Source organism: Oncorhynchus tshawytscha, linkage group LG23 (genome assembly GCF_018296145.1).
Source record: "Oncorhynchus tshawytscha isolate Ot180627B linkage group LG23, Otsh_v2.0, whole genome shotgun sequence".
In the NCBI taxonomy this organism is placed as follows: domain Eukaryota; kingdom Metazoa; phylum Chordata; class Actinopteri; order Salmoniformes; family Salmonidae; genus Oncorhynchus; species Oncorhynchus tshawytscha.
This window is the reverse complement of record NC_056451.1, coordinates 5,926,189-5,952,233: the sequence shown is the minus strand read 5'-3', so window position 1 is coordinate 5,952,233 and position 26,045 is coordinate 5,926,189. Positions and strand designations below refer to the sequence as shown.

The following is a 26,045-nucleotide window of genomic DNA, read 5'->3' as shown; positions in this document are numbered from 1 at the left end:
TTTGTCTGTACATTATACCTTGATGCTATTTTATCGCCCCCAGAAACCTCCTTTTTACTCTCTGTTCCAGACGTTCTAGACGACCAATTCTTATTGCTTTTAGCCGCACCCTTATTCTACTCCTCCTATGTTCCTCTGGCGATGTAGAGGTGAATCCAGGCCCTGCAGTGCCTAGCTCCACTCCTATTCCCCAGGCGCTCTCTTTGACGACTTCTGTAACCGTAATAGCCTTGGTTTCATGCATGTTAACATTAGAAGTCTCCTCCCTAAGTTTGTTCTATTCACTGCTTTAGCACACTCTGCCAACCTGGATGTTCTAGCTGTGTCTGAATCCTGGCTTAGGAAGACCACCAAAAATTCTGAAATTTTAATTCCAAACTACAACATTTTCAGACAAGATAGAACTGCCAAAGGGGGCGGTGTTGCAATCTACTGCAAAGATAGCCTGCAGAGTTCTGTCCTACTATCCAGGTCTGTACCCAAACAATTTTAACTTCTACTTTTAAAAATCCACCTCTCTAAAAACAAGTATCTCACTGTTGCCACCTGCTATAGACCACCCTCTGCCCCCAGCTGTGCTCTGGACGCCATATGTGAACTGATTGCCCCCCATCTATCTTCAGAGCTCGTGCTGCTAGGCGACCTAAACTGGAACATGCTTAACACCCCAGCCATCCTACAATCTAAACTTGATGCCCTCAATCTCACACAAATTATCAATGAACCTACCAGGTACCTCCCCAAAGCCTTAAACACGGGCACCCTCATAGATATCATCCTAACCAACTTGCCCTCTAAATACACCTCTGCTGTCTTCAACCAAGATCTCAGCAATCACTGCTTCATTGCCTGCATCCGTAATGGGTCAGCGGTCAAAAGACCTCCACTCATCACTGTAAAACGCTCCCTGAAACACTTCAGCGAGCAGACCTTTCTAATCGACCTGGCCGGGGTATCCTGGAAGGATATTGATCTCATCCCGTCAGTAGAGGATGCCTGGATATTCTTTAAAAATGCCTTCCTAACCATCTTAAATAAACATGCCCCATTCAAGAAATTTAGAACTAGGAATAGATATAGCCCTAGGTTCACTCCAGACCTGTCTGCCCTTGAAGAACACAAAAACATCATGTGGTGTTCTGCATTAGCATCGAATAGCCCCTGTGATATGCAACTTTTTAGGGAAGTTAGGAACCAATATACACAGGCAGTTAGGAAAGCTAAGGCTAGCTTTTTCAAACAGAAATTTGCATCCTGTAGTACAAACCCCAAAAAGTTCTGGGACTGTAAAGTCCATGGAGAATAAGAGCACCTCCTCCCAGCTAAATGTCCACAAAATACATAATGAGAATTTCAATAATTATTTTTCTACAGCTGGCCATGCTTTCCACCTGGCTACCCCTACCCTGGTCAACAGCCCTGCACTCCCCACAGCACCTCGCCCAAACCTTCCCCACTTCTCCTTCACCCAAATCCAGATAGCTGGTGTTCTGAAAGAGCTGCAAAATCTGGACCACTACAAATCAGCCGGGCTAGACAATCTGGACCCTCTCTTTCTAAAATTATCTGCCGAAATTATTGCAACCCCTATTACTAGCCTGTTCAACCTCTCTTTCGTATCATCTGAGATTCCCATAGATTGGAATGCTGCCGTGGTCATCCCCCTCTTCAAAGGGGGAGACACTCTACAGTCGTGGCCAAAAGTTTTGAGAATGACACAAATATTAATTTTTGCTGCTTCAGTGTCTTTAGATATTTTTGTCAGATGTTACTATGGAATACTGAAGTATAATTACAAGCACTTCACAAGTGTCAAAGGTTTTTTTTGACAATTACATGAAGTTGATGTAAATAGTCAATATTTGCAGTGTTGACCCTTCTTTTTCAAGACCTCTGCAATCCGTCCTGACATGCTGTCAATTAACTTCTGGGCCACATCCTGACTGATGGCAGCCCATTCTTGCATAATCAATGCTTGGAGTTTGTCAGAATTTGTGGGGTTTTGTTTGTCCACCCGCATCTTGAGGATTGACCATTATTTCTCAATGGGATTAAGGTCTGGGGAGTTTCCTGGCCATGGACCAAAATATCGATGTTTTGTTCCCAGAGCCACTTAGTTATCACTTTTGCCTTATGGCAAGGTGTTCCATCATGCTGGAAAAGGCATTGTTCGTCACCAAACTGTTCCTGGATGGTTGGGAGAAGTTGCTCTCGGAGGATGTATTGGTACCATTCTTTATTCATGGCTGTGTTCTTAAGCAAAATTGTGAGTGAGCCCACTCCCTTGGCTGAGAAGCAACCCCACACATGAATGGTCTCAGGATGCTTTACTGTTGGCATGACACAGGACTGATGGTAGTGCTCACCTTGTCTTCTCTGGACACGCTTTTTTCTGGATGCCCCCAAAAAATGGAAAGGGGATTCATCAGAGGAAATGACTTTACCCCAGTCCTCAGCAGTCCAATCCCTGTACCTTTTGCAGAATATCAGTCTGTCCCTGATGTTTTTCCTGGAGAAAAGTGGCTTCTTTGCTGCCCTTCTTGACACCAGGCCATCCTCCAAAAGTCTTCGCCTCACTGTGCATGCAGATGCACTCACACCTGCCTACTGCTTTTCCTGAGCAAGCTCTGTACTGGTGGTGCCCTGATCCCGCAGCTGAATCAACTTTAGGAGACTTTAGGTTCCCGGAGCTTGCTGGACTTTCTTTGGCGCCCTGAAGCCTTCTTCACAACAATTGAACCGCTCTCCTTGAAGTTCTTGATGATCCAATAAATGGTTGATTTAGGTGCAATCTTATTGGTAGCAATATCCTTGCCTGTGAAATACTTTTTGTGCAAAACAATGATGACTACACGTGTTTCCTTGCAGGTAACCATGATTGACAGAGGATGAACAATGATTCCAAGCACCACCCTCCTTTTGAAGCTTCCAGTCTGTTATTCGAACTCAATCAGCATGACAGAGTGATCTCCAGCCTTGTCCTTGTCAACACTCACACCTGTGTTAATGAGAGAATCATTGACATGATGTCAGCTGATCCTTTTGTGGCAGGGCTGAAATGCAGTCTAAATGTTTTTGGGGGATTCAGTTCATTTGCATGGCAAAGAGGGACTTTGCAATTAATTGCAATTCATCTGATCACTCTTCGTAACATTCTGGAGTGTATGCAAATTGCCATCATACAAACTGAGACAGCAGACTTTGTGAAAATTAATATTTGTGCCATTCTCAAAACTTTTGACCACGACTGTACAATTATCTGTAAGGTTCCTTAATCAATCAGTGATTTTCAAACACAGATTCAACCACAAAGACCAGGGAGGTTTTCCAATGTTTTGCAAAGACGATCACCTGTTTGTAGATAGGTAAAAAAATGTATCTGGCATTGAATAGCCCTATGAGCATGGTGAAGTTATTGATTATGGTGTATCAATACACTCAGTCACTACAGAGATATAGGCATCCTTCTGAAACTCAGTTGCCGGAGAGGAATGAAACCGTTCAGGGATTTCACCATAAGGTTAATTGTAGTTACTCCACAATATTTACCTAATTGACAGAGTGAAAAGAAGGAAGCCTGTAAAAATATTCCAAAACATGCAACAAGGCATGTTAACACATTTGTGTCCTGAATACAAAGTGTTATGTTTGGGGCAAATTCAACACAAAACTATACTGAGTACCACTCTCCATATTTTCAAGCATAGTGGTGGCTGCATCGTGTTATGTGGGTTGAATTCTTATCTTATCAAGATACTGTACATTAGTGTTTTATTTTTGTAAATTTTTTGGTCTTGTTCAAATTTTTCTTTCACTCTGAGATTATAGAGTAGTTTGTATAGATCGTTGACAAAAAATGACAATTACATACATTTTTATCCCACTTTGTAACACAACAAAATGTGGAAAAAGTCAAGGGGTGTGAATACTTTGTTTTTTAAAACGGTTATAAAGGTTATTTTATTTTCATGACTGTCTTCCTCCATAATCGTCAGTTACACGATTATACGGTAATTGTCCATCTCTAGTGTGTGTGTGTGTGTGTGTGTGTGTGTGTGTGTGTGTGTGTGTGTGTGTGTGTGTGTGTGTGTGTGTGTGTGTGTGTGTGTGTGTGTGTGTGTGTATGCAAATGACTCAATGTCAGTGAATTTAACAGTCTTTATTAACATTATCCATCTATTTGCAGAAACTTAAGAAGTGTCAGATGTTTCAGTGCACAGAGCAGAACTGTTACAAGACTTGGATAACCAAAGACCCAATGCCTTGTCCCCTCAACCAGCCCTACTGTGAGGTAGGCTTAAAAGTGCACCCCCACCCTACCCTATTCATCATTCTATACCCATAGTAGACAAACTAGACATCCTTCATTGAACTGTAAATGCTGTAGGATACAAATGTACACTAAGTATTTCATAGCGAAAGAAGGAAAATACATTTGGCCACGGCAAGAATGATTATCTGTTATGATCTCAATAACATCACTCAGACAAGAGAGAATTTCCTTTCGCCAATCTCGTACATTCTTAAACTCATCCAACTCCATGCATTCTCAATCCACATTTCTCTTTTCAGCTGAAAAAGATGACAACTGGTTCAACAACGACCTGGATGGGAGGCTGCAATGCCAACTGCACAAGAAACACCTGGTGTACGACCACAACAGATACATGCCACCAAGAGTGCTGCAACACCTCCATTACCTCCTGCCTCAAGCTGGATGGTACTCTGAACGTTCCTTCTTCTGCCGCTAGGGGTCCGCACTTCCCTTTAGCATTGGTCACTGCAACTCTGCTGGTTTGTCTGCTCAGCATTGGTTCTCTGGTTTAAACTGGGTCGTGTTCAGTAGGTACCAAGCGGAAAAAAATGTATTGAAAGAGGGAATTCTTTGACTTGTCCGTTGCAAAATGGTTTAAAACGTTGCCTGTTGTGTGACTTAATGAACACAACCCTGATGTGTCGACCTACTTGAATAACATACAGCGGTAGTAGTAGCACAGCAAAACCTGGTTTCTATTCCACATGAATAGTATACTGGTTGTAGGTCTAGCCTACTCTGTTTTTGTTTGTTTGTTTGCTTGTATATGAGATGAGGGCTCATATGTGCTTTTGAGAAATGTAGGCAATTTAAGTGATAATGATTCCCCTATGCGAGTCCAAACCAAATGGTTTTAAAGGGTATTATTGAAGAATATGATGATTAATATGGCTACAGAAAGCTACTCGACCATACCATCAACTCATTTATAAATCAGTAATGTGTAAAATATAATCCACAGAAGAGGATAGCTATTTATGATCATAGATGACTGACCTAATGTATGGTAGGGTAATTCATTACCTGCTTTTTGATACTTATTGAGATTTGTGTAAGTTTAAGTTTACAATTGTGACATTTTCATAAATGTCCTCTTTTTTAGGCACACTGTTCTTGTCTTTCGCCAGTGGTTTGCATGCTGACTTGCATGTTTTCTTTGATTTTGCACTTGCAAAGACCTTCTAGCCTAGTCTCAGATCTGGTTGTGCTCTTGCTCACTCAATTGCTCATTGACAAACCAAACATGCCCAGGACAAGGAGTTGGCATGATAGCACAAACCGACTGGCACTCAGGCTAAAGGCTTTCTCCAATACAAAAGCAAATATAATATTTTTGCACTTGTAAAAAAACAACAACATATATATTGGGCTATAGAAGGTGTTTGAAATATTTGTGCTGACGCATTGAGGTGTAATTCATATCTGTGAATGTAGTCATACACTGTACAACTGTAATGTGTGTTTTACTACTTTTATTATTTTACTGTATTCTTATTTATAATTCACCATCATAACAATATGGAAATTGATTTATAAAAATTGGTTATGAAATTGGGTTATAAAAAATGCCAAAGTGTATATTTTACAGTAGTTTCATGGAAAGTTGACATACAACACCTGATATGTCATATCGAATATTTGGAGAAAAGTTATTAAAATAAATGTTGGATACTTTCCCACATTATGTATATTGTACAAACTGTAACAACTGATTTTAAAGTCACCTAAATATAAAAGAAATAAATGTTTGACCAAAACAAAATGTGAATATTTTCTTTGAAATTGTCTGCAGAGCTCACCTGTTATGAGATTTATTTAGCTATTTGAATCAACTAGACTTAACAAACACTGCATCAACAGAAACACAAAAGATTATCTACAAGAGGACAGGCCAGGTCCTTATAGACTTGTTCTTATTTAGAATTTGTACCTTATAAAGTATTGGCCATTCGGGAATTCATACATAGATTAAACGTTCTGATTAAAACATTTAAATTATGACAAAACATTATTATGTATTCTGTGCCTCTATGCACCATGCATTAGAATTTGATTACCATGGAGATGGCTGTTAAAACCACATACAAGTAATACATTTTCTGTAGCTGTGGCTAAAACCATAGATATACAAACACTAATGGTATATTGTCTATGTTTAAAGCAATATTGTTGAAATATCATTTACAATTGTAAAGGTTGCATCATCTTACCAGCATCAATGATGTCATAATCAAACATTATCACCAAAAGACACAATTTAACGCAATGAATTCGGAACAGACATCTTGCTCATGCAGTTGTGTGACTATGGATGCAACTATGAATGCAAATGACCCATCCTTTTCAACACCAGCCTTGCATCTCAATAGGACCCCTGGAGATCTTGTTAATAAATTCATAGATGACTCATTTCCCTCCAACCCTGGTGTTGATGAGGATGACAATGATGTGATCCATTCAACCAACTTTGTGAACCACTTCTCGGGTAAGAGCTAAGGAAAATCTAAGAAACAAAACAAATAACTCTACCATAGATAGAGATCTTTGTTAATCTTTTAATATTGGTAAATTATTTTTTCCGGTAGGTTCCTCCATTTTATTTTGATTCATGACATTATGTTTGTTTATAAAAATGACATTTTACAGGTCAATCATCCTTTAAATATTTAGGCTTAAGTCATCAGAGTACCCCTGAAGATTTGGTTCAGTTTGTTGCATAATCAATTGTTGATGAGGATGTCAATTATGTGGTCATCTGCTTGGGAGAGTTATGGGCCAACCTCCTTCCTGGACATGTCTCAGGACAGCTTATCCAATAGAGACCAGTCCTCTCAGTCAGAAGACCTTGACTACCTAATAGGTATGAGTTCCATCTCTGTCTAGTATGGTAGTTGATCTAATTTGCTGAATTTGACATTGAATTGCTTCGTTTCGGGTGTTGTTCCACTCTCTCCACGTCAACAAAACTAAGGAGATGATTGTGGACTTCAGGAAACAGCAGAGGGAACACCCCCCTATCCACATTGATGGAACAGTAGTGGAGAGGGTAGTAAGTTTTAAGTTCCTCGGCGTACACATCACAGACAAACTGAATTGGTCCACCCACACAGACAGCATCGTGAAGAAGGCGCAGCAGCGCCTCTTCAACCTCAGGAGGCTGAAGAAATTCAGCTTGTCACCAAAAGCACTCACAAACTTCTACAGATGCACAATCGAGAGCATCACTGCCTGGTACGGCAACTGCTCCGCTCACAACCGTAAGGCTCTCCAGAGGGTAGTGAGGTCTGCACAACGCATCACCAGGGGCAAACTACCTGCCCTCCAGGACACCTACAACACCCGATGTCACAGGAAGGCTATAAAGATCATCAAGGACAACAACCACCCGAGCCACTGCCTGTTCACCCCGCTATCATCCAGAAGGCGAGGTCAGTACAGGTGCATCAAAGCGGGGACCGAGAGACTGAAAAACAGCTTCTATCTCAAGGCCATCAGACTGTTAAACAGCCACCACTAACATTGAGTGGCTGCTGCCAACACACTGTGTAACGGCTTTCTTCCGTTGAAAGAGAAGCAGACCAAAATGCAGCGTGGTGGTTACTCATGTTCTTTAATGAAAATGAACAAACATGAAATAACTTAAATATACAAACCTATACAGCCTATCTTGTGACAACAGAGACAGGAACAATCACCCACAAACACACAGTGAAACCCGGGCTACCTAAATATGGTTCCCAATCAGAGACAACGATAATCACCTGACTCTGATTGAGAACCGCCTCAGGCAGCCATAGACTTTACTAGACAACCCTACTCAGCCACAATCCCAATACCTACTAAAACCCCAATACAAAAACACAACACAAAATAAACCCATGTCACACCCTGGCCTGACCAAATAAATATATAAACACAAAATACTAAGACCAGGGCATGACACACTGACTCAACTCCAGCCACTTTAATAATGGGAATTGATGGGAAATGATGTAAAATATATCACTAGCCACTTTAAACAATGCTACCTAATATAATGTTTACATACCCTACATTATTCATCTCATACGTATATGTATATACTGTACTCTATATCATCTACTGCATCTTTATGTAATGCATGTATCACTAGCCACTTTAACTATGCCACTTTGTTTACATACTCATCTCATATGTATATACTGCACTCAATACCATCTACTGTATCTTGCCTATGCTGCTCTGTACCATCACTCATTCATATATCTTTATGTACATATTCTTTATCCCCTTACACTTGTCTCTATAAGGTAGTAGTTTTGGAATTGTTAGCTAGATTACTTGTTGGTTATTACTGCATTGTCGGAACTAGAAGCACAAGCATTTCGCTACACTCGCATTAACATCTGCTAACCATGTGTATGTGACAAATAAAATTTGATTTGATTTTGATTTGATTCTTTACCATCAGACACTTTGTCCCTGTTGATCCACAGACCCACCCTGCTTCTGGAGACCCAGGGGGGGCCAAAGGAGCTCCAAAGTAGCTCAAACCAGTACTCGGGTAAGATCTCACTCTACCATGCTGCTTAGTCTGCTAAACTTTGATTATTGGTCAATTCATTTTTCTGGTAAGTTACCCGATCTACTCTTTTACGAGCATCATTTTTTTCCTCTTGATCTACAGATTGGGGCTTGCCTCATTCGAATGCCTGGAGCCAATCGTTTTAGTCTGGTTATGATTACTATGACAACCCTGGCTACCTGTCAGTTACGAGTTCTACCTCTGTCTAGTGTGCTAGTTTGCCTAATTTGCTTGATTTAGTATTGGATTGGTTTGTTTGAGTATTGTTCCACTCTATTACCATCTGCCACATTGTCTGTGTTGATCCACAAAGCCACCCTGTGTCAGGACTCCTGACTCCAGCGGAGCAAGGAACCCTGAAGCAGCCAAACAGCCCCTGGGAGTCTCTTATCGCTTAACCAGAGGGTTTGGACTCCCCAGACAGTCTCCGTTGCTTTTTTTACTCCTGAGGATGATGTGTTGTACATGTGAACAATCACCAGGTTCTTCCTTCGAGACATTCCCTGCCGCTCTGCAACTCATGTTGACGATGAAGAGGTTATGTACATTACAATAACCACCAGATCCGTCCTAGATGCCCAGGATATTTTCCGATAATCTGGCTTCACCCACAGCAAGCAGTCTGAGAAAGCCACCTCAAATGCATGCTTCTGCTATTACTAAGGAGGAACTACGGAATATGTGGATCTCAGATACACGTAAGGGGTCTTAAGGTGTAGTGTAGAATGATTAAGTTTATTATTATTGTGTCTTGCATCTTCAGGATGCCCAGCCTACATATGCTTATAAGACTCTGCAGTAGAAAATAAAATCATATATGCACACAATAGGCCACATGCTGGCCATTCACATATAGTACTTTGTTTACAGATCCTTACATTTGTATACGGCTTCGTTTTCTTTGTTTTCATCATCTATCACTTTGTCCCTCTTGATCCTCAGCCCAGGACTTCAGACGGGCTTTGCCTCTCCAGTTGAGATCTCTGTATTCTTACAAGAGACTGAGGGTTGAGTCTCAGTCCAACAATAGGAAGAGGTGCCACTGCCTGGGGTGTGACGCAGAGGACTGCCCTGCCAGCAAAAGAGCTAGGAATTAATCTCCAATTGGCTCTCATGGGGCCATGAGGCACATTAATAGAACACAAAATAGGCGCCAGAATAGAGCTGTATCACAGTACAACAAGACAATCATAATAAAATATTGTGACATTTTGTTCCTTAGATTTCTTCCTGAGAAATGCCATCCAATACAATAACTACAACACTTCAATCCAATGCAGTATTGTCTTAATAAAAAGGTCCAGGGCCTATGTTTTTTCCTATTAAACTACAAAAAGTATTGGTGGCTAGACATGGCTACACAATACTGTCCAAATGATGTAATAATGTAACTTTCTTTTGCCTGATGAATAAGTGTTTGATATGTGTGTGTATCAGGATTGGGGAGTAACTAATTTCATGTAATCCAGTTACATTTAATCTGATTACATTTTTTTTAAACATGTAAACAATTACGTTAACAGCAAATAATAATAAGTAATCATATTAGAGACGCTTGAAAAACTTGATGATTCATACTTTTAAATTCAGAAAGGATGTTTGCGAACAAATACATAACACCTTTATGTTTTCTCAATGACATTCAATTTAGGTTTGAAGAGAGGTGCAAGTTTGGGTTTGTTCCACCTTAGCCAATCTGACATCAAGTCAGAGACCACTACTATGATGACACAGCAAATGCGTTTGATCATCCTTTTTGTCTTCTTCTAATGCCTCTTAAATGAAAGTAATCCAACAGCAACTGAAAGTAATGACATGACATTACTGATTGCAATTTTGGAAAGGTAACTAGCAGGTAACTTAACAGAATACATTTAGAAAGTAACCTATCCGATCCTGGTATGTATGAAGTAGATAGCACATCTACAATTTAGTATTACACTGCATCTGTCCGATTAAACAGTATTTATTTATGCTGCAATAGATTATATGTCGGGGGCTAGGGTCAGTCTGTTATATTTGGAGTATTTATCCTGTATTATCCAGTGTACTGTGTGAATTTAACTATGCTCCCTCTAATTCTCTCTCACTCCCTCTCCTCCCGGAGGACTTGAGCCCTGGGACCATGCCTCAGGACTTTCTCTCTCTACCGCACCTGAAGTCTCTAACTCTGAACGCTCAGCTATGAAAAGCCAATTGGTATTTACTCCTGAGGTGCTGACCTGTTGCACCCTCTACAACCACTGTGATTATTATTATTTGACCCTGCCTGGTCATCTATGAACGTTTGAACATCTTAGCCATGTCCTGTTATAATCTCAACCTGGCACAGCCAGAAGAGGACTGGCCACCCCTCATAGCCTGGTTCCTCTCTAGTTTTCTTCCTAGATTCCTGCCTTTCTAGGGAGTTTTTCCAAGCCACTGTGCTTCTACATCTGTATTGCTTGCTCTTTGGGGTTTTAGGCTGGGTTTCTGTATAGCATTTTGAATCATCGGCTGATGTAAAAAAGGGCTTTATAAATATATTTGATTGATTGAAACAGTGAGTAATCCAATTAATATTTACTCGAACGACAGCCAAAACCTGACGTCACTCTTAGTCGCTGAAATCTCTGCGTGGCAGGTCCACAAGTATCTAAAGGAAAGGGAATAAGGACATCTAGAAGAATACGGAATCATGTCGGGAACACGGCAATACAGTTTTACGCACTGTGAAAGCAAAAATGAAGTCGATTTTGTTGTTTTGTGTTCTCGATAAGTAGGTGGTCTAGCCCAACTTCGTAAGAGAGAAACGATTGGCCTGTGTCTATTGTCGCTTCAATCTGTATTTTGAGGGCGTGAGAGAGTTCGCACGAAAGTAACGGTTTTAAGTAATGGATCAATCCTTCGTAATTCAAGAGATTTTGGCAGAAGGCGAAAATTGCGTCATAGTATCCTTTATAGCATGCACTAAATGTTTTTTGTATCACTCGGATGTTTCGAGTGCGTTATCTAAAGGCTGATGTTTGACTTCCTTTGGAAGAAGAACTCAATGTTTCATTCCGAAGTAGCCTACGGGCAGTTCACCCAAGGCGAGGCCGTGGAGTTTGTTTGTCAAGGCCTAATAGGCTATACGTGTGTGTATCTGAATGTAGTGATATTTCATATATTTCATTCAATAGTACAATTATTTGGATTTAATAGGCTTTGAGTGTAAAGAACCAGAATGCAAGTTGCTCAATGAGGACAATGGTGCAGCTTTTCGACCGTAACACCAGTGTTACACTAGTATACGCCCTTATGTTATACTATGGACATTGTGTTTAAATAACTAGGGCTAACAGTGAAGATGTGTGAAGAGCAGAATCAACAACCTCTGCATAAGAAGGTGTGAAAGTTCACAGTTAGCCACCGTTATGTACATGACAACTGAAAAGTACCAGTGGCCTGGCTGCGGACCCAAGTGAGAGCAGGTCCGCTGAAGCCATGGCCAATGAGACACGGGTGCCCGGGCTGCGTATTGGAAACATAAAAGTTTGATCCTTTTGGATGAAGCACTGGTGTGACATATAGAGGCTACTGTCCAATTTTTTTTGCAATATGATAGGTCCTCCACTAGGTGGCAATCTTATACAAGCTACTCAAATCAAATCGTATTTGTCATATGCGCCCAATAGACCTTACCGTGAATACAAGCCCATAACAATAGCCTACTGTAGGACTACATATTTCCCAGACATTAGATTTTTTTATATAGCAGTGACTAGGCCTCTGCTCTTTGAAGATAGTTGATGAATAATGTTTTTCCCAATGTATAAAAAAAGTATTTAATTTTTATATCAACAATTGTGTAGGCCTATTTTCAAATGTAACATTGTGCAAACATCTTTGCAATTCCCTTAACTAGATTGTTGTAAACATGCTGTTCAATGTCTTGTCTTGGTGGACAATGTCATTGAAAGCAGACTATTGGGTTTGGTGGAGCGTACCAAGGAACATGCGTGAGTTGAAATTGGTGCTATTCCACCAGACTTATGAAATATAAATGTTCTGAAAAAATGCGTTACACCTGCCCATAGTAATGTTCTACCTTTGTTTCCTATAGGCTGTTTGTTTTTACCCATAGAAGAATGGCGATAACTGGTGAAGATGTCACATTGTATGACATTTTTCCCATCTCTAATGACTTTGCAGTTGTGGAAGGTATGCAATAGTTAATGGATTGGTTTTAACTTGATTATTATAATATGCACAATGGAGGTGGAGGCGTGGGCCTTATAATGCATTGTAATAGCATGTTATTCTTTCCTCAGTGTCCTCGGCAGATGAGCTTTCTTTTGTGGGTGAGTTTTCTTTTTTCTCTGGGTCAATTTCCCCCTGGTATGTTCATAGGGCCAAGTTTTTAAATGTCTATCACGTGATATTTCTATAGGTGCAGACACTAGAGTGAGGCTGAACTTCCAGGATGGGGATCTGGAGGTGAGGCTCCCCTTTGGCTCCCACTCTCGCCTTTTCCTCAGTGAGGTCAACAAAGCATGGAGCGGTAAGACATGGCCGACTTTTCCATAAAATGCTCACAAGTGTTGCATCCATATACTTTCTCCTGAAGTGTACACCTGGTCGCTACTTACCACAAATCTATGAGCATTGGATCGGAGGAGGCATGGGCAAGAGGGGGTTTCCACCATATTTCATAAACCATTCATTTCCTTTCAAATCAGTGAGGGGAAGTGAACAAGTGCACACTTTAGAAGGAAGGATAAAGAATTGGGACATAACCAAGTATAGGGACATGCACACCATTACAAAATAATTTGAATTGAAAAAACAAAAATCTGCTTATTGGACAAGCCCAGGTAGTTCCTCCCGGTTTAAGTGTTTTCCTCTGATGGGGGCCTGATGACCATGACCCTGGTTTACTTGTTTATGTTGCAATAATCAAATCGGGACAGTGATTTGAGATGTGTGCTCATTTCTGTATGACTTATCATTTAATATATGCCAGTACTGAAAGACAGAAGGGCTTTTTCACACATAGAATAACTGTACAATCTCCAGGGTTGGGGATTAACGGATTACATGTTTGAAAAACTAGATGATTACCTCAGGGATTACTTTTAAATTCAGAAAGGATGTTTTCAAAAGAAAATCTTTGACACTGCTCTGTTTTCTCATTGACATTCAAATCAGCAACGACAAAAACGTTTGTTCCACCAGAGCAAGCCTGACCACAAGTCAGAGACCACTATGATGACACACAAAATGTGTTTGTTGGAGTGTGGGAAAAGAGCAGGAATAGGCTTTTGTAGGCTACAGACTTAAAGGGGCAATCTGTAGTTGCTACATCCATTCTTGGACCTATAAATTATATATATATATATATATACATATATATATCCATTGATTCTTGAAGAATATAACTTATAAATGCCTCAAGAGCTTAGTTCAACTATCATACTCCTTGAGAACCCAAAATATATGTATGCCTGTTATTCTCCAATGTTTGTAAACATTGCAAATGTAAACAAACACTGTATAGCCTAATAACATGGTTAAAACAATCATTTGGATTTCATGATTGGTCAGTCCTTGCATCCATAGCTCTGTCTATTAATCTGAGAGTGGTTACATTTCTCCAGGCCCAACCCTCAGCTTTTTTACCAAAACATCTGTGGATTTGCCCTGAAACCACTGCATATTCTCAAGATATCAAAGTGTCACCAACAAAAAGGTCAACAATAGGCCTATAGCAAATGCAGCATATGGCATTCATTTTTCACATGTACTGTAAATAGCACTTTTCAGTAGTGCTCAAAGCATGCCATTCCATTCCATGAGCATAGCATTTATTTTTCAACTCGAATCAATGAGCCCAATCAGTCATCCATGACAACAAAATCATAAACAGAGTAGGGCTAGCTAATAAGTCCTTAGTTTTGGGGTTATGCTCAGGTAAAATAATTTGACTAATCTATACTTACATATTTCCAAGTCCTATTCTTGAAGATCGAGGGGTATAACATTTATTGGAATGATTGATATTCTGATAGACTTTGGTTTTTAATGTAATCATATTATATGTAGTAGAAAGCGATGGATTAGAAGAAGCCTACAAAACCAACCCATAAAGTAAAATTAAACATCCATATATTTTTTTATATTTTTATTTCACCTTTATTTAACCAGGTAGGCCAGTTGAGAACAAGTTCTCATTTACAACTGCAACCTGGCCAAGATAAAGCAAAGCAGTGCGACACAACAACACAGAGTTACACATGGAATAAACAAACATACAGTCAATAACATATGGCCAGCTATGTAAACTTTAACATTGATTTATCCTGCGATAGATGTTGTTCAATTAGTAACATACATTTGTGTCTTCTTCTAATGCCTCTTAAGGAGAAACTAATCTAAAAGTAACAGAATGTAATCAGATTACATTACTGAGTTTGGGTTATCCAAAAGTTGCGTTACTGATGACAATTTTGGACGGGTAATTAATAACTGTAACGGATTAAATTTAGAAAGTAACCTACCCAACTCTGACAATCACATATTTTTTAACCGTAAGTCTACTGTGTTCTGTATGTACTTGTTGCTACTCAGAAAAATGGCAGATGGTTCAGAAAATGTTCAGTTGACAACAATAGGCTTAATTCAAGTTGGTAAAATGTAATAGATGAGCAAAGACACAGTAGCTACTCACCACAAGTTACACAAAACTCTAAAAAGAGGGGAACCAGTTGTCACTTATAAGACAACAGCCAAATATGATGCATACTTGAGAGAGAGAGAGAGAGAGAGAGAGAGAGAGAGAGAGAGAGAGAGAGAGAGATGGCATCAGAGAAAGAGAGAGAGTGAAAGCAGGAGAAGAGACTGGGGAGGTGCAGAGTTTTAGTGCTGTGTGCTCTTCCTGAGTAGTTTATGTCTGTTGCTTAACTAAGCATTTGTAACTATGTAAGTGTAGGATAAATATAATATTTCCTTCCATCTGAATTATATACACTGCTCAAAAAAATAAAGGGAACGCTAAAATAACACATCCTAGATCTGAATTAATGAAATATTCTAATTAAATACTTTTTTCTTTACATAGTTGAATGTGCTGACAACAAAATCACACAAAAATTATCAATGGAAATCAAATGTATCAACCCATGGAGTCACACTCAAAATTAAAGTGGAAAACCACACTACAGGCTGATCCAACTTTGATGTAATGTCCTTAAAACAAATCAAAATGAGGCTCAGTAGTGTGTGTGGCCTCCACGTGCCTGTATGACCTCCCTACAATGCCTGGGCATGCTCCTGATGAGGTGGCAGATGGTCTCCTGAGGGATCTCCTCCCAGACCTGGACTAAAGCATCCGCCAACTCCTGGACAGTCTGTGGTGCAACGTGGCGTTGATGGATGGAGCGAGACATGATGTCCCAGATGTGCGCAATTGGATTAAGGTCTGGGGAATGGGCGGGCCAGTCCATAGCCTCAATGCCTTCCTCTTGCAGGAACTGCTGACACACTCCAGCCACATGAGGTCTAGCATTGTCTTGCATTAGGAGGAACCCAGGGCCAACCGCACCAGCATATGGTCTCGCAAGGGGTCTGAGGATCTCATCTCGGTACCTAATGGTAGTCAGGCTACCTCTGGTGAGCACATGGAGGGCTGTGTGGCCCCCCAAAGAAATGCCACCCCACACCATGACTGACCCACCGCCAAACCGGTCATGCTGGAGGATGTTGCAGGCAGCAGAACGTTCTACACGGTGTCTCCAGACTCTGTCACGTCTGTCACGTGCTCAGTGTGAACCTGCTTTCATCTGGGAAGAGCACAGGGCGCCAGTGGCGAATTTGCCAATCTTGGTGTTCTCTGGCAAATGCCAAACGTCCTGCACAGTGTTGAGCTGTAAGCACAACCCCCACCTGTGGACGTCGGGCCCTCATACCACCCTCATGGAGTCTGTTTCTGACCGTCTGAGCAGACACATGCACATTTGTGGCCTGCTGGAGGTCATTTTGCAGGGCTCTGGCAGTGCTCCTCCGGCTCCTCCTTGCACAAAGGCGGAGGTAGCGGTCCTGCTGCTGGGTTGTTGCCCTCCTACGGCCTCCTCCACGTCTCCTGATGTACTGGCCTGTCTCCTGGTAGCGCCTCCATGCTCTGGACACTACGCTGACAGACACAGCAAACCTTCTTGCCACAGCTCGCATTGATGTGCCATCCTGGATGAGCTGCACTACCTGAGCCACTGGGAGTGGGTTTTAGACTCCGTCTCATGCTACCACTAGAGTGAAAGCACCGCCAGCATTCAAAAGTGACCAAAGCATCAGCCAGGAAGCATAGGAACTGAGAAGTGGTCTTTGGTAACCACCTGCAAAACCACTCCTTTATTGGGGGTGTCTTGCTAATTGCCTATAATTTCCACCTGTTGTCTATTCCATTTGCACAACAGCATGTGAAATTGATTGTCAATGAGTGTTGCTTCCTAAGTGGACAGTTTGATTTCACAGAAGTGTGATTGACTTGGAGTTACATTGTGTTGTTTAAGTGTTCCCTTAAGTTTTTTGAGCAGTGTATTAGAATTCGGCTTTTACGTGTTTTTTTCCTGTTTATCTCAATCGGATGAGCCACTGGATTCGTTGAGACACAGAGTCTACTTTGCTATGTATGTGTCATTTTTGGCATTAGATCACTACTTTACACAATGGAGCTCTTAAATTTAAGATGGATGACTAAAGTTATTTTTTTTAAAGGGCCACACTCATTTTTACTCTGTGAGAGGAAACAGTGATGGAAAGGTTTGGTAACTTGGCAGGTTTTGTTGTGAACAGGAAGAATGTGAGAAACTCACAAGGTAAGCAGAAAAGTGACATCTTTGTACGAGCGTGTGGTCTTATTGAAAGTAAAATAGCAGCATGAGTGATTTTGGTGCGGTAATATTCTTAAGGTAGCGCAAATGTATGTGTAATAGGAAGTGTGTGTTTGTGTGTGTGTTTGTGTGTGTGTGTGAACCATGTGAAAGAGGGGACATAACTGAATACTGTATTACTGATGATTATCCTCATTGTGTGTTCTGTGAATCACTGCAGAGGATCTCTTGGAATTGTTTCCTTGTCATTGATGCTCCTCCAGCTTTTCCACTTCCGTGGAGGATTGGGGCAACAAATATAAACCATTTGAATAACAAATAGGCTACAATTGTGTTTATAGCCTACAATTGTGTGTTTATAGCCTACAATTGAAATGGCATATTTTGGGATTTGTGTAAGTGCCTTTTTCATGCTTACCTTTTTCCTCCTTCAGATGTTTGCAAGTCTCCCAAGGAAGCACCGAAGTTTGAGTGGCTCCACAAGTACCGCAAAGCTTCCAAAGGCCAAGGTGGTGTCAAACAAACCCTTGCAACTTTGGGAACAACACACACCAAGATCAGCCAGCATAAGAAAACAGGTAAGCCAACAGCCCTCTTCGTGTCCCTCTCAGTCAGTACCCTCCCTGAACGTCTACCCTTATCACACAGAGCCCATTGTGTGGTAATATCTAGCAAGAATGTGTAGCTGACAGCTGAGTTAAATTACAGGCCTACACTAAGAAAGCACATGATTGATAATTTAACCATAATTCTTGGATCATGATAACTGTATCTGATCCAAAGCCTAGGAGGTGCCCTCCAAAGTGACGTCACAAAGCTATGTCATTCCTTATGGTTTTGTGACATGTCTCTTGTTGATGTTAGTTGGTCTTGTTAAACTTTGGGGAAAGTGACAACATTATCTTCCATATTGGCTTTAACTCTAGAATTACTATTTCACAATGGATCCATCTTCACACTGTGAGCAAACTATCGCACATGTGTGCCTGTCAGTGTCAGCCACTATCAAAGGAAGCTATTTGCTCTGGCACTCCGATTGATAAGCGCCCCCAACCTGCACATCTAGATGCTATTTGCAATGTTGATTTGTTGTTGTTGTTGTTGTTGTTGTTGTATCGTCTTAGATTTTCTCCTGCCACTGAAATATACTTTCATTATTTCATGCAATTTCTTTATGCGTGTACAATGCATATCATTTCACATTAGTTAAAAAATTGGTTGACATGGAAATAATTGTAAGACTGCATTTGGCCGACATTAACGCTTCATAGTTGTGTAAACATTTGTACTGAATCTTTTTTTTAAATTTGCCACTTGCCAGAGACCGCCCAGTGTTTTCTTGGTTGATTAGTTTGGTCTGTGACACGGTCGTCACTTGCGCAAGTGCGGGTGAAAAAAATGTATCAACATTCCTTGCACGAACAGAACAGGTCCTTGGACATTGCACTGCACATCATGCGTGGAAGCACTCCTTGGAAATGTCTGGAGTGAATAAAGAAACTGGTAGGGGGAAATGTTTATGATTTTCTGTTGTATTTAGATTGTCTATTTGCTAGCGCAGTCTGACGCGCAAGTAACTTTTTTTCTGTGCAGCAGTGCTTGTTCACATTAGCTAGCTTTGCTGAGAATATAACTTCTGCTAGCTTTTTTTGTGCTAGCTCTACTTTCTGCTTGCTAGCTAAATATGCAACGATTAACGTTACTTGTCCTCCCTTGATTCAAGCTAAAACGTTGACAAAATGATATGTAGCTAGCCGGCTTATTAGTTGAAGTAGCTAGTTAGAGTAACGTTATATAGTTAAGTGGCATTCTTTATTGGATGTTTTCGAGCAGAGTTATGGTTTGGAACGAGCGCGCTAGTTAGGTAATTAGCTAGATATCCATATATAGCATGTCAATATTATGGTTTGTTAAGGTTCGCCATCTATATTTGTAAGATAGCTAAGACAGGCCATATTCTGTAGGTTTGCGACATTTCATCAGTCATTGTGTCCTGATTTGGGTTTGGTAATGCACCATGCAAACCTGACGTTCAGCAGCTTTGGATTTTCACTGTTTTAGCTATCTCAGTATCTGTCAACCGAAGGTGTAAAGCTAGACAGGCAATTAGTAGCCACTCATTTCAATTGGAAATGGATGGACGCTGTCGTTTGATTGTCTTGGGTTCTCTTTATTTTTGTATCTTGGAAAGTGTCCATATTAGTAGATTGCAGATAAGAACATATTTATCTGCCCATTTTATTACTCCTAGATACAAATGGTTATTTTTATGCAATGCTGAACTTTGTGATGAGCACTGACTTTTGTGCACCCACACTGTAGTATGCTGCAGCTAAGTGGTTGAATCACACTTTTCTTTATTGAACCAAGACAGGGCAGCCTTTAATGTTTCTATTTTTAGACTGTAATTAGTGATGATCGCAATACTAACTTTGCCTTTACAGTGGATTGTTTGTTGGTGTAGCGTTTAACAAGCCATACCATGACCACAGATGAATGTAAAAGTCCTGCTAATAAGACACTTTATAGGCTAGCTTATCTTCTGTTCTCTGTGGACAGAAGGAGGGTAAAATGCAGTAAATCATACTTCTGAAATAGGCCTACTGAAAACCAATGTAGGCCTAGATATTTACTTTAAATATTAGGTCAGGGACTGGGAAGCTCCGTTGAGGTCTTTTGGTGTATTATTTAGGACTTCAGTGAAATGCAGTAAGTCATCCTTTGGAAATAGCTGAGATTCAATGAAGTCCTAGGTCTAGATGTTGACTTTCAACATGAGCATGGCTTGGGGACTGGGAAGCTCTCTAGGGAGTTGGGAACAAGGGATCTTGTGTGTTGGGGCTTACTCCTCCATTTTGGCCTCCCACAGCTCTCTGGGAGTTTCCATCTGATCTCACGTTTGTTTCCATTTCCTGTGTAGCAAGCGTACACATACACACACACACGCACACAGTACAAATGGACCACAGCCCCACTACACTGTAATTGATACTGTCATTTTGTTGACTCAAAATAGCACTCTGGTTCTCCAATGCCCCTGTTTTGTACACCAGTATGCCTAAAGCCAGCATTCAATAGCCTAGACTTCTCCCTCTTGGTTAGCCTTTGAAACAATATATTCCATTCTTAATGCAGTCTTTATCAGGAATTGTATCTGTGGTGAACTATTAGACTTTCTTTTGGGTAGCTGTAGCCTCTGATTATAAGTGATTCCATTGCACTACAGAAATTTGAGTTCTTCCTCTGGTATTGTTTTGCAACCACTTTCCATAAACAATAGATAAAGCTAACATTTACCTTGACTGCCTTGAGAGTGTATAGTATGCAAGGAATTACCCCGAGATGGTAAGAACTTGTGTGTGATGTGATTAGAAGTACATGCTGACCAGACTGGACACCTCACGTGCGCGAGCTTTGCAAAATAAATTTAGAAATCCATGTTATTCAATTATTGCACCCACACTGCTCGCGCGTGCCAACAAGCGTCTGCGTTGCCAAGGGCTAAAATAGAAGTCCTTTCAATTTCTGACGCAGATCGCGCTGCAAGTCCTGCCTCTCCCATCTCCTCATTGGTTTATAAAAGCAGGTACCCTCATCCCATCTCCTCATTGGTTATACCCACGTGGGTGATTTAAAGACTAACTGTGTTTCCGGTCGGTGTAGTAATACTATGAAAGTTGAAATGCCAATCACCATATCAGTTCAAAGATGAAAAAGCCTGGAAGGAGGAGTGATGACTAGAAACTATTCGGTTGACCGTTTTGTGTGTGGATTAATTGTCGGAGTAGAGGACCTTGTGCATTTCAGGTAGAATAACAACCTAATGTTTATATCCCAGGACAAATGAGCTAGCAACAGACAGCAATAGGACAAATTAGCTAGCATGTGCAAGCTAGCTAGCTAAATTGCCATACATGTTTAATGCATTTTGACCTGTCCCCAAATTCATGTAATTGGTTCAGAGTTTGTTTTGATATTTTAACCTGCGTGTCGTGATCGCGTTTGGTGTAGGGGAACGAAATACACTTATGCACGATGGCACACGTGCGCAGCCGGTTTGGGTTCCGTGGTAGGCTTTACTAAAGGATGAGCCTATGTTTATGTTGTATTAGCCTATGTTAACTTCCAGCTGTTTTTCTCCCAAGTCCTGTCCAATTGCAGTAAGCTATTGGTTCCTGAAGTTATCCCTGCCTAGTTCACGAAGCAACTCAATAGATCTTGTGCTTAGCCTGGGGTGTAATCATTGGTCCAAACTAGAGGTTGACCGATTCATTGGAATGGCCGATTTAATTAGGGCCAATTTCAGGCTTTCATAACAATTGGAAATCGGTATTTTTGGGTGCCGATTTTGTCGATTTCATTTAAAAAATAAAACATTTTTTAAATTAAATATTTTTTTTATACCTTTTTATTTAACTAGGTAAGTCAGTTAAGAACACATGATTATTTTCAATGACAGCCTAGGAACGGTGGGTTAACTGCCATGTTCAGGGGCAGAACGACAGATTTTCACCTTGTCAGCTCGGGGATCCAATCTTGCAACCTATGACTTAACTAGTCCAACGCTCTAACCACCTGCCTCTCATTGCACTCCATGAGGAGCCTGCCTGTTACGCGAATGCAGTAGAAGCCAAGGTAAGTTGCTAGCTAGCATTAAACGTATATTATAAAAAACAATCAATCAGTCAATCATAATCACTAGTTATAACTACACATGTTTGATATTACTAGTTTGTCTAGCGTGTCCTGCGTTGCATATAATCGATGCAACGCTGGGGGATTATTTAACAAAAGCGCATTTGCGAAGAAAGCACAATCGTTGGACGACTGTACCTAACCATAAACACCAATGCCTTTCTTAAAATCAATACACAGAAGTATATATTTTTAAACCTGCATATTTAGCTAAAAGAAATCCAGGTTAGCAGGCAATATTAACCAGGTGAAATTGTAATTTCTCTTGCGTTCATTGCACGCTGAGTCAGGGTATATGCAACAGTTTGGGCAGCCTGGCTCATTGCGAACTAATTTGCCTGAATTTTATGTAATTATGACATAACATTGAAGGTTGTGCAATGTAACAAGAATATTTAGACTCAGGGATGCCACCCGTTCGATAAAATAACGAACGGTTCCGTATTTCACTGAAATAATAAACGTTTTGTTTTTTAAATGATAGTGTCCGGATTCGACCATATTAATGACCAAAGGCTCGTATTTCTGTGTGTTATTATGTTATAATTAAGTCTATGATTTGATAGAGCAGTCTGGGCGATGGTAGGCAGCAGCAGGCTCGTAAGCATTCATTCAAACAGCACTTTTGTGCGTTTGCCAGCAGCTCTTCGCAAGCACAGCGCTGTTTATGACTTCAAGCCTATCAGCCTAATGGCTGGTGTAACCGATGTGAAAGGGTTAGCTAGTTAGCTGGGTGTGCGCTAATAGCGTTTCAAACGTCACTCTCTCTGAGACTTGGAGTAGTTATTCCCCTTGCTCTGTAAGGGCCGCGGCTTTTGTGGAGGGATGGGTAATGCTGCTTCAAGTGTGGCTGTTGTCGATGTGTTCATGGTTCGAGCCCAGGTAGGGGCGAGGAGAGGGACGGAAGCTATACTGTTACACTGGCAATACTATAGTGCCTATAAGAACATCCAATAGTCAAAGGTATATGAAATACAAATGGTATAGAGAGAAATAGTCCTATAAATACTTTATTAATTACAACCTAAAACCTCTTACCTTGGAATTTTGATGTCTCATGTTAAAAGGAACCACCAACTTTCATATGTTGTCATGTTCTGAGCAAGGAACTTAATTAAATGTTAGCTTTTTTACATGGCACGTATTGCACTTTTACTTCTCCAACACTTTGTTTTTGCATTATTTACAACCAAATTGAACATGTTTCATTATTTATTTGAGGCTAAATGGATTTTTATTGGTGTATTATATTAAGTTAAAATAAGTGTTCATTCAGTATTGTTGTAATTGTCATTATTACAAAAGAAACATTGGCTTTTTTTGGTCCTCCAATAATCGGTATCGGCGTTGAAAAATCATAATCGGTCGACCTCTAGTCCAAACCGTAGCAAACAATTGCAAATGGAAAACATTTATCAACAAACGAGTTTCTATTGGATACATTCAGGTATGTCTCCCCGTTTTCATTCTGTTTGCTTCAGTTTCGTTCCTAGTGAATACACCCCTGGTCCCAGATCGGTTTTTGCTATCTTGTCCTCATACTGGACAACAAATCTCAAACGCTTGTAGGCCTAGGCCTATTGCATGAAAACCTGTTGGCTAATTTCTTGCACAGCTGCTTGTATTGAGTTGATTCTCTTAAACAGAATGCAATAAACGATGAACTCGCAATCAGATACTGCTACAGTATATGGTGGTTAAACAAAAACAAAACGATACGCCCTCTAAAGCAATTTCCTCTATTACACTTGCCATGTTCTTAGAGTTTGTTCTGCCAAACAGTAGGACACAGTGGCCATATTGTCTTAGACTCAGGCCTTGACTCTTCCATTGATTTGAACTACTTAAAATGCAATGTGTCTTGCAATAGAGTTGATGTCATTTGAGATTAACCTGGATAAATAAAGGTTATGCCTGAACAACAATATACATGCAACAATTTCAAAGATTTTACTGTGTTACAGTTCATATAAGGAAATCAGTCAATTGAAATAAATTCATTAGGCCCTAGTCTATGGATTTCACATGACTAGTAATACAGATATGCATCTGTTGGTCACATATGCCTTTAAAAAAAAAAGTCAGTATCTGGTGTGACAACCATTTGCCTCATGCAGTGCTACATCTCCTTCGCATAGAGTTGATCAGGTTGTTGATTGTGGCCTGTAGAATGTTGTCCCACTCCTCTTGAATGGCTGTGCGAAGTTGGTGGATATTGGCGGAAACTGGAACAAACTGTCGTACAGCGTGTTCCACATAATCAATGGGTGACATGTCTAAGTATGCAGGCCATGGAAGAACTGGGACATTTTCAGCTTCCAGGATTTGTGTACAGATCCTTGCGACTTGGGGCCATGCATTATCATGCTGAAACATGAGGTGATGGCGGCGGATTAATGGCTCGACAATGGGCCTCAGAGCCTCGTCGTGGTAGCTCTGTGCATTTAAATTGCCATTGACAAAATGTAGTTGTTTGTTTTCCGTAGCTTATGCCTGCCCATACCATAACCCCACAGCCACCATGGGGCACTCTGTTTACAACGTTGACTTCAGCAAACTGCTCGCCCTCACAACACCATACACGCTGTCTGCCATCTGTCTGGTACAATTGAAACCACCATTTGTCCGTAAAGCGCACACATCTTCAGTGTACCAGTGGCCATCAAAGGTAAGCATTCGCCCGCTGAAATTGGTTACGACGCCGAACTGTAGTCCGGTCAAGACCCTGGTGAGGATGACGAGCACGGAGATGAGCTTCCCTGAGATGGTTCCTTACAATCTGTGCAGAAATTCTTTGGTTGTGCAAACCTAAAGTTTCCTCATCTGTCCGGGTGTCTGGTCTCAGAAGATCCCACAGGTGAAGAAGCCAGATGTGGAGGTCCTGGGCTGGCATGGTTACACGTGGTCTGCGGTTGTAAGTCCAGTTGAACGTACTGCCAAATTCTCTAAAACAATGTTTGGAGGTGGATTATGGTAGAGAAATGAATATTCAATGCTCTGGTGGACATTTCCTGCAGTCGGCATGCCTTTTGCATGTTCCATCAACTTGAGACATCTGTGGCATGGTGTTGTGACACCTGCACATTTTAGTGGCCTTATTGTCCCCAGCATGAGGTGCACCTGTGTAATGATCATGCCGTTTAATCAGCTTCTTGATGTGTCAAACTGTCAGGTGGTTGGATTATCCTGGCAAAGAAGTCCTCACTAACAGGAATGTAAACAAGTTTGTACACATTTGCGAGAAAAGAGGCTTTTCATGCATTTGGAAAATTTCAGGGAACTTTTATTTCAGCTCATGAAACATGGGACAAACACTTTACATGTTTATTTTTGTTCACTATATAATAACATGCTATATCTAATGCAATGCTTTTGAAAACAGCCTCAGTCCATTTTCCGTACTTCCGAGTAGGCAAGGACCAAATCGACTTCACTATTGACTTGTGTGGGGTCTATTTCAGACGTGAGCTGATTGATTCTTCACAGGTGAAGCATTTGCATTGCTAGCTCCAGGGGCCTTATAGGATTAGTGTTGGCACATGGCAATGTTTTTACCTGATTAGAATGACTTGGTTTATAACTCCTTTTGGCTCGCTCTTTCTCTCCCTTGTTGTCTTTCTCTCTT

General features: G+C 40.8%; 2 protein-coding genes across 2 annotated transcripts in view; both read left to right on the top strand.

The window, feature by feature from the left end:
- LOC112223093 (serine-rich adhesin for platelets-like) overlaps nt 1–6,066 on the top strand; it is a 31,382-nt gene extending 25,316 nt beyond the window's left edge. The window contains exons 8-9 of the mRNA XM_024386050.1: nt 4,187–4,291; nt 4,573–6,066. Coding sequence (XP_024241818.1) covers nt 4,187–4,291; nt 4,573–4,827 — 360 coding nt within the window. The 3' untranslated portion in view covers nt 4,828–6,066. The remainder of the gene's footprint in view (nt 1–4,186; nt 4,292–4,572) is intronic.
- A 6,668-nt stretch (nt 6,067–12,734) lies between these two features.
- LOC112246112 (type II inositol 1,4,5-trisphosphate 5-phosphatase) overlaps nt 12,735–26,045 on the top strand; it is a 32,960-nt gene continuing 19,649 nt past the window's right edge. Inside the window, exons 1-5 of the mRNA XM_024414383.2 lie at nt 12,735–12,859; nt 12,964–13,061; nt 13,172–13,201; nt 13,291–13,401; nt 18,160–18,303. Of these exons, the coding sequence (XP_024270151.1) occupies nt 12,989–13,061; nt 13,172–13,201; nt 13,291–13,401; nt 18,160–18,303 (358 nt within the window). The 5' untranslated portion in view covers nt 12,735–12,859; nt 12,964–12,988. The remainder of the gene's footprint in view (nt 12,860–12,963; nt 13,062–13,171; nt 13,202–13,290; nt 13,402–18,159; nt 18,304–26,045) is intronic.